Source organism: Sycon ciliatum, chromosome 1 (genome assembly GCF_964019385.1).
Source record: "Sycon ciliatum chromosome 1, ocSycCili1.1, whole genome shotgun sequence".
NCBI classification, from domain to species: Eukaryota; Metazoa; Porifera; class Calcarea; order Leucosolenida; family Sycettidae; genus Sycon; species Sycon ciliatum.
The window spans coordinates 28889955-28907200 of NC_088643.1; the positions used below are offsets into that span (position 1 = coordinate 28889955).

The 17246-nt window shown below is 47.0% G+C and overlaps 1 protein-coding gene across 1 annotated transcript in view; it reads right to left on the bottom strand.

Annotated features, from left to right (window-relative positions):
* LOC135826472 (uncharacterized) overlaps positions 1-16256 on the bottom strand; it is a 25125-nt gene extending 8869 nt beyond the window's left edge. Inside the window, exons 1-4 of the mRNA XM_065339111.1 lie at positions 16025-16256; positions 12528-12732; positions 10482-10629; positions 757-8201 (exon numbers count right to left, since the gene is read on the bottom strand). Coding sequence (XP_065195183.1) covers positions 757-8201; positions 10482-10629; positions 12528-12579 — 7645 coding nt within the window. The 5' untranslated portion in view covers positions 12580-12732; positions 16025-16256. The remainder of the gene's footprint in view (positions 1-756; positions 8202-10481; positions 10630-12527; positions 12733-16024) is intronic.
* Between the last annotated feature and the right edge of the window lie 990 nt (positions 16257-17246).

Sequence of the window (17246 nt, forward strand, 5' to 3'; positions counted from 1 at the left end):
TCAAGAGTACATAAACACGAGTGCGCAACTCCCGGTTGGTTTGGCCCACGGCGGAATTTTTTGCTCGCCTCACCTTTTCTGGAGATCATGGGTCATGCCGTACGGGGTATGTACTACGAGTCTCTGGCCGCATGAACTCTGCAGGGCTTACTAAATTTGCGCTGCGGGTACTAAAACAAGCTACAAAAGCGGGAGAAAAAGTTCAAATTTTAGTTTTTAAATCGTCAAAAATGCAAACTCGTGATGAATATCGGCGTCCAGCGCATGCTCTGGCCAGCGCGTACTTTGTATAACATGTACGGCATGCGTCATGGATTCTGAAAAAAAGTGGCGTCAATAAAATATTCCGCCATGGACCGGACCAGCTGGAGATTTGCAATTTTGCACACTCTTGCTTATGTGCTCCTGATACTAAGTATCCTTTTGTGCGAACCACGTCACTACGGCGTTCTACAGGTTTCCACGATGCCCCGGCGCTTCGTGAAAGAGCCAAGACTAGCAAGAGCTAACTGCAAAGAATGAAGCTATACTGGTTGGCCCCTGGGTAGTGCTGGGTTCGTTGTGAGGCCACATATCTATTCAGTCGCCGCCGCTCGTAGTGACTTGAGGGTCCGGTCACTGAGCGCAGGGATGCGACAAAATGGCTGAAATCCTTGAAACCAAAGATATCCATCCAAAATTTTCATGTAGAGCCAATGTACACGATATAGCCAGGAATATTGCGGAGCACTTATCATTATTCACTAGTTAGCTTACCATTTACACCAAGCAGCAATGTTCCACTAGTCACATTGATACAGGAACCTGCCTTGGCTGAAAACTGAGCATTCAAGTTCAATTCTCCTGTCCCTGTTGGCCGACTGACCAAGCCATTGACTGTCAAGTTGAGGCGTTGTGATATGCTGCTGCCAGTGCCACTGCTGCTGCTGTACTGCCACGAGCGACTTGTTTGCAGCTCAAGTATACCTTGAGAGGTTATATCCAGACTAGATGTTCCTCTAAACTGCACTGGTCCAGTGCCAGTGACCCGGAGACGTGAGAAGCTGAATGGGAACTTCTGACTGTCCACACCTGCAGAACAGGCACTTGCTGTTGTCAACTTGAGACCCGGTGCAGCTGGTTGTGAGTTACCTATGGGAACAAGGAGTGAATCTGGAATTCTTTGTAGACCTGTGAACGTTGAGTTCCAGTAGAGTTCCAGACCATTGCCACGATATTGCCAATATGTTGACTGTATGATGCAGTCCAGACGCAACAGGTTGAGACCCTTTGACAATGTGACGGTTCCTGCAGTTTGCAAAGGTTGGTAGATACTGCGATAGAAACCGAATGCCGAGCCGGATGTTGTAAGTTTGTTGTTGATCCAGAGTCGTACTTTAGTGCTGTAGCCTCGTTTAAAGAGGAAAGTGTACTGCCCTGGCTGCATAACCGATACATATGTCCACAGTCTCATTGCATAGTTGTATGTGAAAGAACCTGCAGCATTCAGATCAAACTGTGTACTAGACGTGCTTAGCACCAGTGGTGCACGTCCTAGGTAACGTGCTGGCCGTTGGAGCGACTGCTCAAAGCGCCTGATATTAGGCTGCGAGTTTGGATCATCAAATGATGCTGGCAGTCGACTACTAGACGATGAGGTTTCATTGTAGTAGTAGTAGATATTGGACAGCTGTGGAGTAAGCGGTGTCGGCACACGGTATTGGAAATACTCGGCTATGACTCCTGGCACTAGGGGTACGGTGGTTCCAAACGAGGTTCTCGTGAATTGTCTCGGTGCCAGTGTTATGTCAACAGAGTCCAAAGTTTTGCTAATAGAACTAGATAGAGAAATCTCCTTTTGGGCTTGAATGAAGCCTGGTCCTATTATACTGCCACTGCCGAATGACAGCAAGTCTTGGAATGTCACAGATGGTGAATCGATCATTTTCATCGTTCCGCCCTCTACTTGAACTTTCTGGCCGAACGTTGTAGAGGAACTGCCAAGTTCTAAACTGGATGTACTATCCAAACGCACAGGACCATCAAAGAGCGCCGTGGATGTCTGGGTGTCGAGTCTCGATCCTCCTTTCATTGTCAATCCAGACCTAAATAGTGCGCTCTCACCCTTGATTGAGACATTCCAGCCAAAGTCAAGATAAGTCAGGCCAATGGTGTGGTTTGCAGATGCATTACCGTTGACTGAGAGAGCACAAGGCACTCTGACACAGCGCATGGTATCAATTCTGGATGATTCGTCCATGTCTAATACGCCACCTATACTGATACTAACATTGTAGCAATTGGACAGACGTAGATATGCTCCACGCATGCGTAGGGTGTGCATCTTCATAGCGTCATTTCCAACGCTGTAGAATTCCAACATTCCAATGCTACTGTAGATAGTCGTTTCATTGTATGGATTTCGAATATACTCTCTCCACTTTGAAATTTCAAAGTCAGTGGTAGTCGCCTGATAGGCTCCACCGTAAATAGACCAGGTGCCGTTTTCTCCCTGGATCCTGCCATTGCTACGCACTCTTAGCTGCACATTATATGAAGACAGTCTGCCAACATTCTCAAATGCACTGTACAGGTAGGTAGTGTAAGAAGAGCTTGCACGTGGAGGGAAGACATAGAAATCACCAACATTACGCACTTTCCAATACAGGTATTTAGAAGAAGATGACGGAGCATATAGGATGACAGTTCCAAAGTTGATCAAATGATACGTGACTTTTGATCCAGTGGTTTGGAGATACCGCGTTTGGAGTTCTAGCGTGGCATTGAAGAAGTTTGTCAGAATGGCATCGTTCATGTAGATGTAGCTGGTACTGGTGATGCTTGCGTCCTCTGAGATTTTTCCATAGTTCTCAATAGATATGTTCTTGAAGTATTTTCTGGTGTATACTCCTTGCTGCATTAGCAGGGAACCAGTCACCACAAGTTTACTATTTGCAAACGACAATGTGGAGCCCTCAATACTCTCTCCGCTCCATGTTAGGTCCTTTGCTTTCAATATTCCTTGAATGATAAGTCGATCAGTGCGAATGTCCATGCGTCCCGCTATGTTCAGAGTGCAGAAATGATTGATCTGCAGTGTAGGAAAGCTAGATGCTGATCCCAAGACGAGAGAGCTAATGTTGTGAATTCCACCCAGGAGTACTATGGTGTAGTTGCCAGGTAAATTGATGTAGACCGAGTCTGTAGCAGTTGGTACACGACCACTGTTCCAGTTACTAGGAGTTGACCATAGACCTCCAGTGGTGGATGTCCATGACACAAGGCCAGATGCACTACCAACACTTTCAATTGTCAGACTGGAGACATTCCTATCAATGGTTGATGTGCCAGTACCAGTGAAGGTGGTGTAAATATAGGCTGGCCCCGTTGTGCCGGATCGTCGCACAACACCATTGTTTGTGAATGTGCACAGGCTGGAATCTAAGCACTGCCAGATAGCATCTGATTGTACATCAAATACACTATTGCTAGCGATGGTGACAGCAACTGTGTCCTGTGCCAACACCAAGCCATAGCCAGAAAACTTTGCGTCAAACGGGGTCAGTATCACCGATGGCTGACTGTTGTAATATGGCTGTGCCCATTTGCCATTGTACTTAAAGAACACCCTAGAGTCAGGAATGGCTTCTTTGACTGTATCCGACGTTTCCCAGTGTAGTGTGAAGCCATTGCCTCTTGTGTCCCAGTATGTCGATTGCACCATCAGATCCAGTCGTATCTCCCGCATACCTTTTAGGAGTGACACAGATACCATAGTCTGCGTAGAGGTGTAGTAATTTTTATAGAAGCCAGTGTTACCTTTCACAACGCCATCCACCCATAAGCGAGCATTGACACTGTAAGCAGTTTGCAGTGAGAAAGTGTACGTAGTTGAAGTGGGAACATCCAGGAAGAACCACCATCGCGTGGCAAAGTTGTAGGTGAAGGTCATTGGCGAACTGCTGTTGTAACTGTTCTGATTTGAGAGATAATCCAGAGGTGCAAAGCTCTTGTATTGTGGTGGGTGGTTGACAGAGTGTCTGATCTCCACATCATTGTACGCAGCACTAGCCTGGTCAAAGCTCGACGGTAAACAGCTAGTGCAGGACGGGTTAGTCGTAGAAGGAAAAGAGTAGAGGCTCGAGTACTGTGGGTAGAGACTGTTCTTGACACGGAATTGGAAGTACTCCACTAGCACACCCTTGGAAGTTGCTGTTGTGGATGTAATGCTTGTCGGTACTTGTATATTCAGCCTTACATTCTTCATAACCTTGTCCTGGGAACCAGTCATGCTCAGCCCACCACTGGCTGTTATATTAGCAATGTTTCCTGTCACATCGCCCTTATTGTATGACCACCTTTTCAACATGGTTACCTGTGCCTTGCCAAGTTGAAGGTTACCATCACCGCGCAGTCTATCTGAGAATCGAACATTCCCACTCTTGGCCTGCAGCAGGGAGTTGTACTGACCCTGGTAGGAGCCAAAGAATGTAGTATTGATGCTTTCACCCATTACCAGACTAGCATTGCCAGAAACAACCGTGTCTCTAAGAATACTGACCGCTGCAGTATTGGTGAACTGCACACTCCAGCCCTTTTCGATGCTAAGGCTGCCAATTGTAGATGCTTGCTTCGAGCCAATGCGCAGCTCTCCTGGCCGTGCACTGTTCGTGACAAGCTGAATCTCACTGTTAACATCCATTCTGATGAAATCTGTGATTGATACGAGTGAGTATTGACAGGTGTCTGTTCTGAGCTTACATCGTCCAAATGCTTCATAGCTTGTCATTGTCACAGTGCGTGTTGCCCTACTAGTTCCATAGAGGCTCTTGATATACACTGAACCACCCAGGGTGTTGACATCATTACCAAGGCTTCCTGTGAAGAGATCTGCAAGATACTCCTCCCACATATCATACGTCCTTGCTCCCCTTGCTGACGAGAGAGATGTAGCCCTGACAGGCCAGGAGTATGAACGTACACTTCCCAGATGAGAATCACGTGCAGTGTAGGAGAGAGTTAGTTGGACCATGTAGATGTCAAGTGTTCCACCCTGTCCGTTGAACGTGTTACTACTCAGCTGCCAACTGGAAGTCGAGGTTGGGTATTTCCCTATTGCCTTGATGTTGCCAGTGTTGTAGACGTCAATGGTCCATGTAGTCGAGCTCGACTGGACCTGCACAATAACTGTACCGTAGTTGATGAGACCTGGTGATGAACATAGTTGACTTCCGGGGGATGAACATGCGCCACTAGTCTTTGACAGGGACATTCGTGGCGTGACAAGCGTAGCACCCTGTGCGTTCACTAGACGGCAGTTAGTGCAGTAAAGGATAGGTGAAGATGACGTACCATCAACAGTGGCATTGCCTTGGTTCTCGACGATAATATTAGTCAGATGTTTGGTAGTGTACGATGACCAGATTAGTGAAAAGCTGTAGGTGATTCTCAGGCTTGGTGAAAAGCCATCGCCCGTAATCTTCTGGCCAGACCATGCCATGTTCTTTGTTAAAATATTGCCACTGATGGTCAAGTCCTGTGTTTGCACATCAAATTTATCCAGGATATTTAGGTTGGAGAAGAAAGAGACTTGTAGTGAAGGATTGCTGCCCTGGGCTCCCAGTACCAGACTGAGAACGGTGACGTTTTCACTACCAGGTATAGTGACACTGTACGATCCAGACAAAGTAATAAACACCACGTCGGTCTTTCTCGGAGCTCTGGCCGGAATCCAGTTATTGCCATCAGTCCATTTCCCCCCGGCAGGATTGTTCCATGTTGCCAGGCCTCCGTCACGATTCAAATCTCGGAACTCAACCTGGCCATTGGTTGTAGTCAGTTTTCCACCAGCAAGTTGCTGGTAGTCGACATACAGAGCAGCAACACCAGGTGTTCCGTCCTTTATGATTTCACCACCGTTAGTCAGTTGAAATATGCTTCCAGTTGCACCATAGGACAAGATGATGATATCGGAGAGAAGACGCAACACTCCATTGGTGTTCAGGGCAAGCGATGAACCATCAGTTGCAAGTAAAAGTCCATTACCTGACATGTCTAATGTGACACTGTTATTTGGTTTGTACGATGACACTGCGTTTGCATAGACTCTTGCTCCGGTCATGGAAGTTCTGTATGCTGACATCTTGCTTGGGGGTATTGGCTGCTTGCTGGTGGTTGGTCCTTCGTAGGAGAGAGTGAACATCATCCCTCTATCTGACCAGTAAGTACTTTGCACAATGTAATCAATATGCACGATGTGTTGGCCTGATATGAGATTTACAGCGCTACTTTTGCGCTCAGTTGGTGGGAACGATGAATAGAATCCTTGCGAGTAAATTTGAGTTCCATCCACATACATTCTTAGCTTGACACTGTATCCCTGAGCGAAATAAAAGTAGTAGCTTCCAGGGGCGTCAATCTGTAGATAAAACCAATATCTGGCAGCATAGTTGTATGTGAAGCTCAGCGCCGATGCACTGTCCCAGGATGGACTGCCAGAGGATGATGACAGAAAGCGCAGCGGAGATGAACCGTAGTATTGAGGCAGATGTTGGATGTTGTCTTCAATCTGAGTAAGAGTAGGGATACTGGATGCATTGTCGTAGCTCACTGGCAACTTGGAAGAGCTGCTGCTGCTCTCAGTTGGGAAATAGTAGATGTTTGAAAGTTGTGGTGTAGTAGGTGTCTGGACTCGATATTGAAAGTACTCTGCAAGGTAGGTGCCAGTCGGAGATATTGGTTGCTGTTGAAGAATGATCTTGGTGCCCTTTAGGATTTTCTGCCTGTCACCGGATAGCTGGCTGTGAGTGGACAGCACCAGGCTGCTACCATTGCCATTGATTGAGCCCTGTGTCCATTGCAACTGACCAAGTACAGTCACAGTGGATTGGGTTACATTCAATGCACCGCTGAGATCCAGGTCTCGGTTGAACGTTATTGTACTGTTAGAACCACACACAACTGATGCTGATGTATGTATCTGTGCTGACTCACGAAACACTAGCTGGCTGTTGGCGCCTATCTTTATCTCACTTGTATCCGTCAAGAGCACCGATCGCAGGAATGTAACATTTGCTTCATCTCCGGCACAAACTCGCAGCTGATACCTACCATAGAAGATTCCCAGCGTAGACTGTGTGTGATCACCAAGCACAATGGTGTTGTTGCTGCTTGAAGACGATTGATACAATCGAGTGCTCGCAGTCATCTCCACAGAGTCGAATTTCCACCAGCTGTTCCGGCTTGATTGGATGTTCGTGTAGATCCCGCCATACACTGTTAACTTACTTGCTTCGATTGACAACTGGTTACTGCAATAATCCATTCCTAGGATTGGCTCAGTACCAGGCAAATAGACAAGCTGTCCGAAAGCATGGTATGATGTGTTGCCCAGTACTTCACTGATATAGCTTCTCCACTGTAAAGCTTTGCGATTACTGAGTGGTGCTGTCGACCTGAATGGCTGACTGTACATTGCTATTGTTCCATTTCCATTGATCACACTTGTATATCTTACTCTGATGCTGGTCCAGTAGGACTCAATGGAGCCAAGATTTACCCACCTGACGTAGTCCAGATAGAAGTTGTTGCGAGTGTTCCAGTACGCAGTCAGTAGAACTAGACGTCCGTGATTCCTTACATCCCAGTAGTTATACACCGATGTAGATGCCGTCATCTCCACAACAAATGTACCATAGTTGATGAGGCCTTGGCGATAGCCATCCACTGGATCAGCAGTTGCCCTGGTGCCCAGAATGCTCCACCTTGCACTCCCGGTTCGGAGAGTTGAGTTCCGCTCATTAACAACAGTGCACTGTTGACAGTAGAAGTATGCGCTTGTGCTGTCCATGGAGGCTGGATCGAACGTCAGGTTTTTCAGGATCGTGACGGTTATGTATTTCAAGTACTTTGAGCTATACGATCCTGCTGCAATGCGCATGTAGTCACTCACAATTACCTTTCCAGAATAGGAGAGTATTCCAGCAATGTCTTTGCCACTCCAGAGGAATGTCTTCACGTTGATCTGTCCATAGACTCTCAGGTCAGGTGACACCACATTTAGTTGCTCGGTGACGTTGAGTACCGTGCCTTGTTCGACAAGAAGTGATACTTGAGCCGTACCAGCACCGACATCCAATGATCGCACCGTCCTGTCAGAGTTCAGTGTAACAGTGTAGGTACCAGATGGAGTTATCAGCGCAGAGTCACTTGCATCGGGCACGCTGCAATTGAAGGAGATGCATAAAATACGAAATAACCACACACACACACACACACACACACACACACACACACACACACACACACACACACACACACACACGCACACATGAATATACAGAAGCATGATCAAAAGAGAACGAGGACATGTTCAAAATACTTAGACGAGCACTCTTGCAACTTGGCATGCCATCCACACCGAGTGAGCAAAATATTCATGGCTTCGCCGCTATCGTACAATAATATTATGGTTTCCACGGATTGGGAAAGATGATCCTAGTTAGAATGTTCACGGGTTGAACTATAGACAGCGGCATACCAGCATAGCCATGTAGCGCCAAGTGCTAAAAAAACAACAACACCCTGTCACGGGTGTCAAACCTTTTTAAAAGTTTTCTATTGATGTGTTCATATTACACTGGTAGTCTGCTCCGTCACTGGTCTGGCGTCGACACAGGTCTAAGCAAAGAGGGCATTCTCGCAACATTGTGTTGTCAAGTTTCACTGAGTACTGCCACATCATTTAGTCTAACCGGTGTCGGCTTGATATCTAGTCTACTGGTAGAGTTACCACGGGCTGTAGCCCTACGCTACACAGCCATAGGATTAGGAGATGTGCGTGTGTGTGTGTGTGTGTGTGTGTGTTGGATGGAGGGGGGGGGGGGGGGTATGTGTGTGGATGCGTGTACCGTATTTTCCGGTATGTTAAGGGGGAAGTTAAGGCAAACATCAAAATTTCACCAGTTGTAGTCTTCGGGGTGCTGAGTCGAATGGTCTTGGTCCGAGAAAGCTGAGACGCTCCCTTCCTACTTGAATCCCAATAATCGAACTCGCGCACTTCCACCGAAACTGGGTGACTGCGCCCTACTAGATGGGGATTTGTATGCAAAATGTCACTAAAACGTAAAAGCGCCATTTCATTCTTATAAAAGCACGGATGACCACGATTGGCCCATATGTTGTAGTCTTTTGGACGCTGAGTCGACTGGTTTTGGTCCGAAAAGGCTGCAATGCAGCGTTCCTCCTTTATTCCCAATCGAACATGGTTGAACAAGCGGTCACGTGCTCCTGCGTACACCAGTCACCTGGTCACCGTGCCTGCAGGGTACAACTTACTAGCCTGTTTGACCTTTTTTGGGTGCAGTCCTCTCAGGCTGTTACTCGAGTTGAACTCGAGTTGAACCTTGGTGTGAAAGTTGTCGCTTGCTGGCGTGGTGACCAGGTGATTTGGGCACCCAGGAGCACGTGCCCGCTTGTTCAACCACGTTCGATTGGGAATAAGGGCCGAACGCTGCATCGCAGGCTTTTTGGACCAAAACCAGTCGACTCAGCGTCCAAAAGACTACAACATATGGGCCAATTGCGGTCATCCATGCTTTTATAAGAACGAAATGGCGCTTTTAGTGACATTATGCATACAAATCCCCATCTAGTAGGGCACAGTCACCCAGTTTCGGTGGAAGTGCGCGAGTTCGATTGGGATTCAAGTTGGGATTCGACTCAGCACCCCGAAGACTACAACTGGTGAAATTTTGATTTTTGCTTTAACTTCCCCTTTAAGGGGAAGTATACCCTAAAATCAAATTTTCACCAGTTGTAGTCTTCGGGGTGCTGAGTCGAATGGTCTTGGTCCGAGGAAGCTGAGACGCTCCCTTCCTCCTTTATTCCCAATCGAACTCGTGCACTTCCACCGAAACTGGGTGACTGCGCCCTACTATAGGGATTTGTATGGAAAAAGTCACTAAAAACGCCGTTTCGTTCTTATAAAAGCACGGATGACCGCAATTGGTCCATATATTGTAGTCTTTTGGCCACTGAGTCCACTGGTTTTGGTCCCAAAAGGCTGCGATGCAGCGTTCGGCCCTTATTCCCAATCGAACATGGTTGAGTAAGCGGTCACGTGATCATGCGTACACCAGTCGCCTGGTCACCATGCAGGCTACAATTTTCACACCAAGGTTCAACTCAAAGGTTCAAACTAGGGAGTCGTAAGATGCTTTTACGACTCACTGGTTCAAAGGTTCAACTCGAGTGACAGGAACGGGCCCAACCACTGAGGCTGTAAATTGTAGTCTGAGTCTGAGTCTGGTATACTGTGCATTGTAGCTACCATCCAAGAAGACAAAAAGAAGTCGAAATGAAGGGTCGGCTAGTGCACAACCCAGAGTTCACAATGCCTAGCGCTATAAAGTGTCCGGCTCACTAGCTTAAATTTTATGAGGCTGCCCTTGACCAGGTAAATCTGTAACTTCTAGCCCCAAAATGCAAGCATGCTGACTTACCCTGATGGGTTCCAGTTACTGGCATCCTCCCAGTTTCCTGTCGTTGCTGATTTCCAGTAATAATCCACGCCATGGCATTGGCTGACGAACACCAGGAGGAGAACTAGTAGAATAGTCAGGTCATGCTTCCACATTTTCCGCTCGCTCCCTGGGTTTTGCAACATAGCACAAAATCGCACCACTTACATTCGTACAACCATGATGTCTACACAGCGAACCTGCACTGCTGGGCCAGGATAACTTTTAAAATGGATAGCATGCAGCTTGTTTTAAAATGGATAGCATGCAGCTTGTTTTGCAGTACATGTTCATATAGACATTCAATATACATCATGCTCTCACACACACGCACGCACGCACACGGATTGGAGCGTCATCCAGCCACCTCAGCCGACTGGACCGAGTCCAGCACAGGGCCCTCGGAATCATCGGTCCGGGAGCAATCCTGCCTAGTCTGGCAATCAGACGGACAGTAGCTTCCCTAGCTTGTTTATACAAGCTACAAGTAATTACGGGCCCACCTCAACTTCTCGCGGTTCTGCCAGCTCACCGTCAGCAGTCGGCCAACCCGCGAACCCGGAGCGACCATGCCAGCGCTGCTGGCCACCGGTTTCAACTGGACGCCAGCCTGCCAGCCTCTACCCCGTTAGTCCTGAAGCGATCATTTCCCCACTGTGTGCTCCACCAGTGGAATGCATTGCCCTGTGATCTGCTCCTGCATCCTCCCCATCGCAGCCGAATGCAGGCATTCAAGACGCAGGTATACCGCTACCTGCGTGCCGAGAACTGGATGTGGGCTACTGACTCAGTCTAATCGCACCTATCTAGTATCTACATGTAGGTATTGCTCTCTTTTTCTTGTTTTCTTTACTTTCTGTCTCTCTGTCTCTGTCTCTGTCTCTGTCTCTGTCTCTGTCTCTCTCTGTCTCTCTCTGTCTCTCTCTGTCTCTCTCTGTCTCTCTCTGTCTCTCTCTGTCTCTCTCTGTCTCTCTCTGTCTCTCTCTGTCTCTCTCTGTCTCTCTCTCTCTCTCTCTCTCTCTCTCTCTCTCTCTCTCTCTCTCTCTCTCTCTCCACACCATACTTTTCGCTATAATTTTTTCAATCTTTTTCTGTTTCTCTTCTTCTCCCGATTTTCTGATGCGTGAAGTAGGCGCGGATGCCGAGACCATTGGTCGGCGGAGCCTGCAGCACCCCATCACCACCGCTGCGTTGCATTTGCAGCCCCATTCAGTCAATGTCTTGTTAGTCTGTTATTTTGTCATTTCCTGCTTCTTTCTTCTTTTACGAATTGGGTGCGTGGTTTCAAGTAAAAAAAACAAAAAAACAAAATACACACACACACACACACACACACACACACACACACACACACACACACGCGCGCACACACACACTCAGACTCAGACTCAGACATGCCCATCGCTGAAGCGATGATAGCGGACCGCTATGTTCGATATAGCAACTTGTGCTGGGATTACACCACTCAACAGCTTGCAAGGCTGATGAATTGACCGCCACTAATTTTAGCCTGGTATCCACCACACAGCTGGTGGAAGTGGCTTTTTCTGGCCAGTAAATCCTTTTTTTTTCAATTTTCATTTTTTTCATTCATTTTTTGACACACACACACCACACAACATACTCCGGCATACACTGGCTGTTGGTAACCACCCAGGAGAATGAAAGAAGAGCTAGGAGAATGAGAAAGAGAAGAAAGACGTGTGCGACCATAATCGTCGGGAACACACGCACGCACACACACACACACACACACACACACACACACACACACACACACACACACACACACACACACACACACACACACACACATAGACATTCTTAGTTTAAAAGGCAGACTCAGTACACACAGCACAATCAACGGACATAATATATTCCATTTTACATTGCCCGGTGTAGCTGCTTAAAATGAATATTAAAATCAAGTTGTTGTCGTTCCATTACCTATACATGTAAAGATGACATTGTTCATGGCAAGCAACAGTTATGGGATTTCAGGCAGTGCATGCTAACCTGCAGGCTTACTTGTGCAGGGCATTCTACCCTGACGCGCTGTGTTGACCATAGCACAACACATGCACCACGTCAGTGACCTATGGAGTCACCTGTGCAGTCACCTGTGCACCTATGCAGTCACCTGTGCAGTCACCTGTGCAGTCACCTGTGCAGTCACCTGTGCAGTCCCCTGTGCAGTCCCCTGTGCTTGATATGATTCTCCAATGGACAGGCACTGAAAGCAAACAAGCAATACATGCACAGCAATCATAATGGATATTTGATTTCTACATGTCAATAAGATGTGTTGTGCTATTACAGGGGCGTCGGAAGGTATTTTAGTGTGGTACGGTCAGCCATCTGAAGTACAATTTGCTCGTGGAGGAGGGGTGGTTCAGCAGAAAAAGTTTGGAAAATTAGATCCCAGATCAGTGTATTTTATTGATTCACAGGGTACCTGGGGGCAAAAAGTGGTACGGTCAATCCCGTAGTGACCGTACCGTGTCCGACGCCCCAACACACACACACACACACACACACACACACACGCACACACGCACACACACACACACACACACACTCCAACGAAGTCCAGTTTGAGTTAGCCAGAACATGTTTTGTCACTATCTTCAGTGGTTGCCGTAACTCTTATTTTTATCACCTGCATAGTTATTGTTCCATTGTTCCATTGTTCCATTGTTCCCCGTTGTTCCATTGTTCCATTGTTCCATTGTTCCCCGTTGTTCCATTGTTCCATTGTTCCATTGTTCCCCGTTGTTCCATTGTTCCATTGTTCCATTGTTCCATTGTTCCGTTTTTCCATTGTTTCTCGTGGTATGAGTGTGCTCACTTTACTTTCATCAATATTGGGTTTCTTGTCTCCACGCCCACTTTTAAACATAGTTATTCTATCACACTATAGTTATTGTTCTTAGTTGCTCACAGTACTGCATCAATATTCACATATTGCTCTTCATTCTTTGTTCAATCCCTTGAGTGACAACAACCACTGGATATAGTGAAAATGTTCCGGTCAGCTTTATACTGGATTTCATTGGAATGTGTGTCTGTGTGTGTGTATATGTGTGTGTGCATGTGTGTGTGTGTGTGTGTGTGTGTGTGTGTGTGTGTGTGTGTGTGTGTGTGTGTGTGTGTGTGTGTGTGTGTGTGTGTGTGTGTGTGCGTTAGAATGACAGCATAACTCATCTTACTGACTGGTGTAATTTTAAATAATCTCCACACCGTTTCTTTAAAACCAATTGGTCCCAGAGACCGTGCGTTATAAAGAGTGTTACTGAGAACGTTATAAAGAGTGTTACTGAGAACGTTATAAAGAGTGTTACTGAGAACGTTTTGAGGATGTATGGATAGTGATGCTGGCTGAGGATGATGAACACAATGTGCACACAACCCTGGTTACACACTGCTTTTCAGCAGCAGAGAGGACTGCATTGATATACTTCACAGCACAACTAGCAGAGAGGACCGCATTGATATACTTCACAGCACAACTAGCAGAGAGGACCGCATTGATATAACAGTTACTTCACAGCACAACTAGCAGAGAGGACCGCATTGATATACTTCACAGCACAGCTAGCAGAGAGGACCGCATTGATATACTTCACAGCACAACTAGCAGAGAGGACCGCATTGATATACTTCACAGCACAACTAGCAGAGAGGACCGCATTGATATACTTCACAGCACAACTAGCAGAGAGGACTGCATTGATATACTTCACAGCACAACTAGCAGAGAGGACTGCATTGATATACTTCACAGCACAACTAGCAGAGAGGACCGCATTGATATACTTCACAGCACAACTAGCAGAGAGGACCGCATTGATATACTTCACAGCACAACTAGCAGAGAGGACTGCATTGATATACTTCACAGCACAACTAGCAGAGAGGACTGCATTGATATACTTCACAGCACAACTAGCAGAGAGGACCGCATTGATATACTTCACAGCACAACTAGCAGAGAGGACCGCATTGATATACTTCACAGCACAACTAGCAGAGAGGACCGCATTGATATACTTCACAGCACAACTAGCAGAGAGGACCGCATTGATATACTTCACAGCACAACTAGCAGAGAGGACTGCATTGATATACTTCACAGCACAACTAGCAGAGAGGACCGCATTGATATACTTCACAGCACAACTAGCAGAGAGGACCGCATTGATATACTTCACAGCACAACTAGCAGAGAGGACCGCATTGATATACTTCACAGCACAACTAGCAGAGAGGACCGCATTGATATACTTCACAGCACAACTAGCAGAGAGGACCGCATTGATATACTTCACAGCACAACTAGCAGAGAGGACCGCATTGATATACTTCACAGCACAACTAGACTCCAGGGAATGGCCCAGATCTCAGAACTTATTCATGAAGGTAGTGGAAAGATCTCCTACATTGGCACCACTCAGCACCCGCTACTAAAATATAGATTGCCTAAATTCAAACTGCTCACTGAGCAAGAATGTTGACTTGCACTGCATATACATGTAGGTCCCATTCCACAGGCAATGGTTCGTTGTGTGACGTTGTGCACTAGGTGTGAGAGTAGCACAGGGGGACTATAGAGACCTTTCACACTTTCATACAAGTACGAGACGAGCATGAGGTTTGACGATTCATATGAACTCTACAAAAGGCATTGTTTGTAAATCAATGCACATAATCTCTCTCTCTCTCTCTCTCTCTCTCTCTCTCTCTCTCTCTCTCTCTCTCTCTCTCTCTCTCTCTCTCTCTCTCTCTCTCTCTCTTTCAGCTGATCCGAGAGGACAACAGCCTAGTATGTTCCAATGGGAACATGTAAAAAAAAGAGTAAATTATCGTGTCCGTTCCCGAAGGGAACTCACGACGGCCACTAAAACCCGGTAAACCCTAGCGGCAACATGTGGTGCACACAAAACTATGAGTGTATACGATGTGCCACCGTCTGTACATTTCACTGAACACTAGCATGCGGCAGTGCCTAGCAAGTGTGGAGCTTGGGTTGAAGTACCTTACAAATAGTGCTCAATGCAACCATCACACGTCTCATGTACATCCTAATCTCTCTATTCTGCACCCAGTCCAGTAGGATCAATTACGTCCTGCATTCATTTACCTCACTCGTTCTCTTTCCTCGCCGAATTTCGAAATCTGAAAAGGATGTTGAACGGTCTCTGCTGGGATGACAGCTACACCACAGCTCAGTCGTTAGAGCCGCTGATTGCTGGACTAAAGCAAAGGCCCTGGCTCAGGTCCTGGTGGTGACAGTTGATTTTTCTTCAGACCTTTCTCTTTTCGACACCTTCAACTAATGAATAACTCCTACTTCTTTCTCTTTTGTTTTAGTACTGGCTTACATGTACACCCTCCTCCCCTCCCCTACCCCTCTGTGCCTGTGCAGCTTTACACCTTCGCCTAGTGTGAGGAAACCCCTGATCAAAGAATATCCTTGAAATGATCACGAACCTTGTTGCCTAGTTCTGTATCTGCCCGCTTCTCACCTTGAATTGTATCGCTGCGTATGTCTCAAATCCTTCATTCGAGGCGATATCCACCGGCGCACAGCTACTACTAGTGCAGCAACATTGTCAGCACCTACTCTACTCTCTAGGATATCCCGGAATAGTATCAACTATCAACCCACTACACATGGGCGATGCAATAGCGCAACGTGCGAATGAGACTTCCCTCTTTCGTCCTGGCCTGGCCACGGAGTGATGTAAGATTTTTCTCGGAGGCGGCAAGAGCGACATCGCCGAAATCCTGATGTTCCACCGTTGACCAAGGTTGACAAGCACGTGAGAAAAGTGTAGTGCTAAAATGGGTGCGCCTGGCTATGCTTCGAGGTGGGTTGGCTAACTTTGACTGAAGCGTAGGCCTATCTGTCGCCCCGCCTGACAATTTGTTTCTCCAAACTCGGTGCCACTTTGAAGGCGGACTGCACAGCGACGCGACCTTCGTTCATAGTTGACAGTTTGACGTCATCACCTCACACCACGATGACTTGCCAAGTATTAGTTGAGTCCTGAACTGAAGCGCTTCGGTGTCAATGGATATGGTATCTACTGATCTACTTTCTGAAGTCTGCAGCTTCGAGCCTCCCAATAGTTATTAGTTGGGTGGTCTCTTGCTTCGTGTTGTCGAGAGCTGCCGAGGGACATACATGTACATGTACGTGTAGCTGGTGGACATCTTCGTTGCGCTTCCCTTCACCTCATTGGAACTTTCCGCACCTGAGCCTTCCAAGTTGGAAGGGTTGTTGCCAATGTTGGTTTGCGATGTGTTGGAGCTACAAGTACATGTAGGTGTCAAGTCGTTGTCTGTTAGTCATAGCTCGTAGCATATTTTTGGTCCTTTCTCTTATACATGACTGTACCTGAATACAGGGGGAAGAGGTCCCGTCCACCGCAAAGAGGGCTCAACAGCGCTGGGGTGCACTGGAGCTAGTACACAATGGAAGCGTCCTCACCAAGAAAACACAATCCGTTGCTACTCCGTGTATATCTTTAGTGGACCTGACAGCCCTGCTTTAGTTAGAAAAGTTGCCTGACGATCGAAAAACTCAAGAAACTCGGAGTAGCAACGGATTGTGTTTTCTTGGTGAGGACCGCTTCCATTGTGTGTTTTCTTGGTGAGGAGGACCGCTTCCATTGTGTGTTTCTTGGTGAGGACCGCTTCCATTGTGTGTTTCTTGGTGAGGACCGAGGACCGCTTCCATTGTGT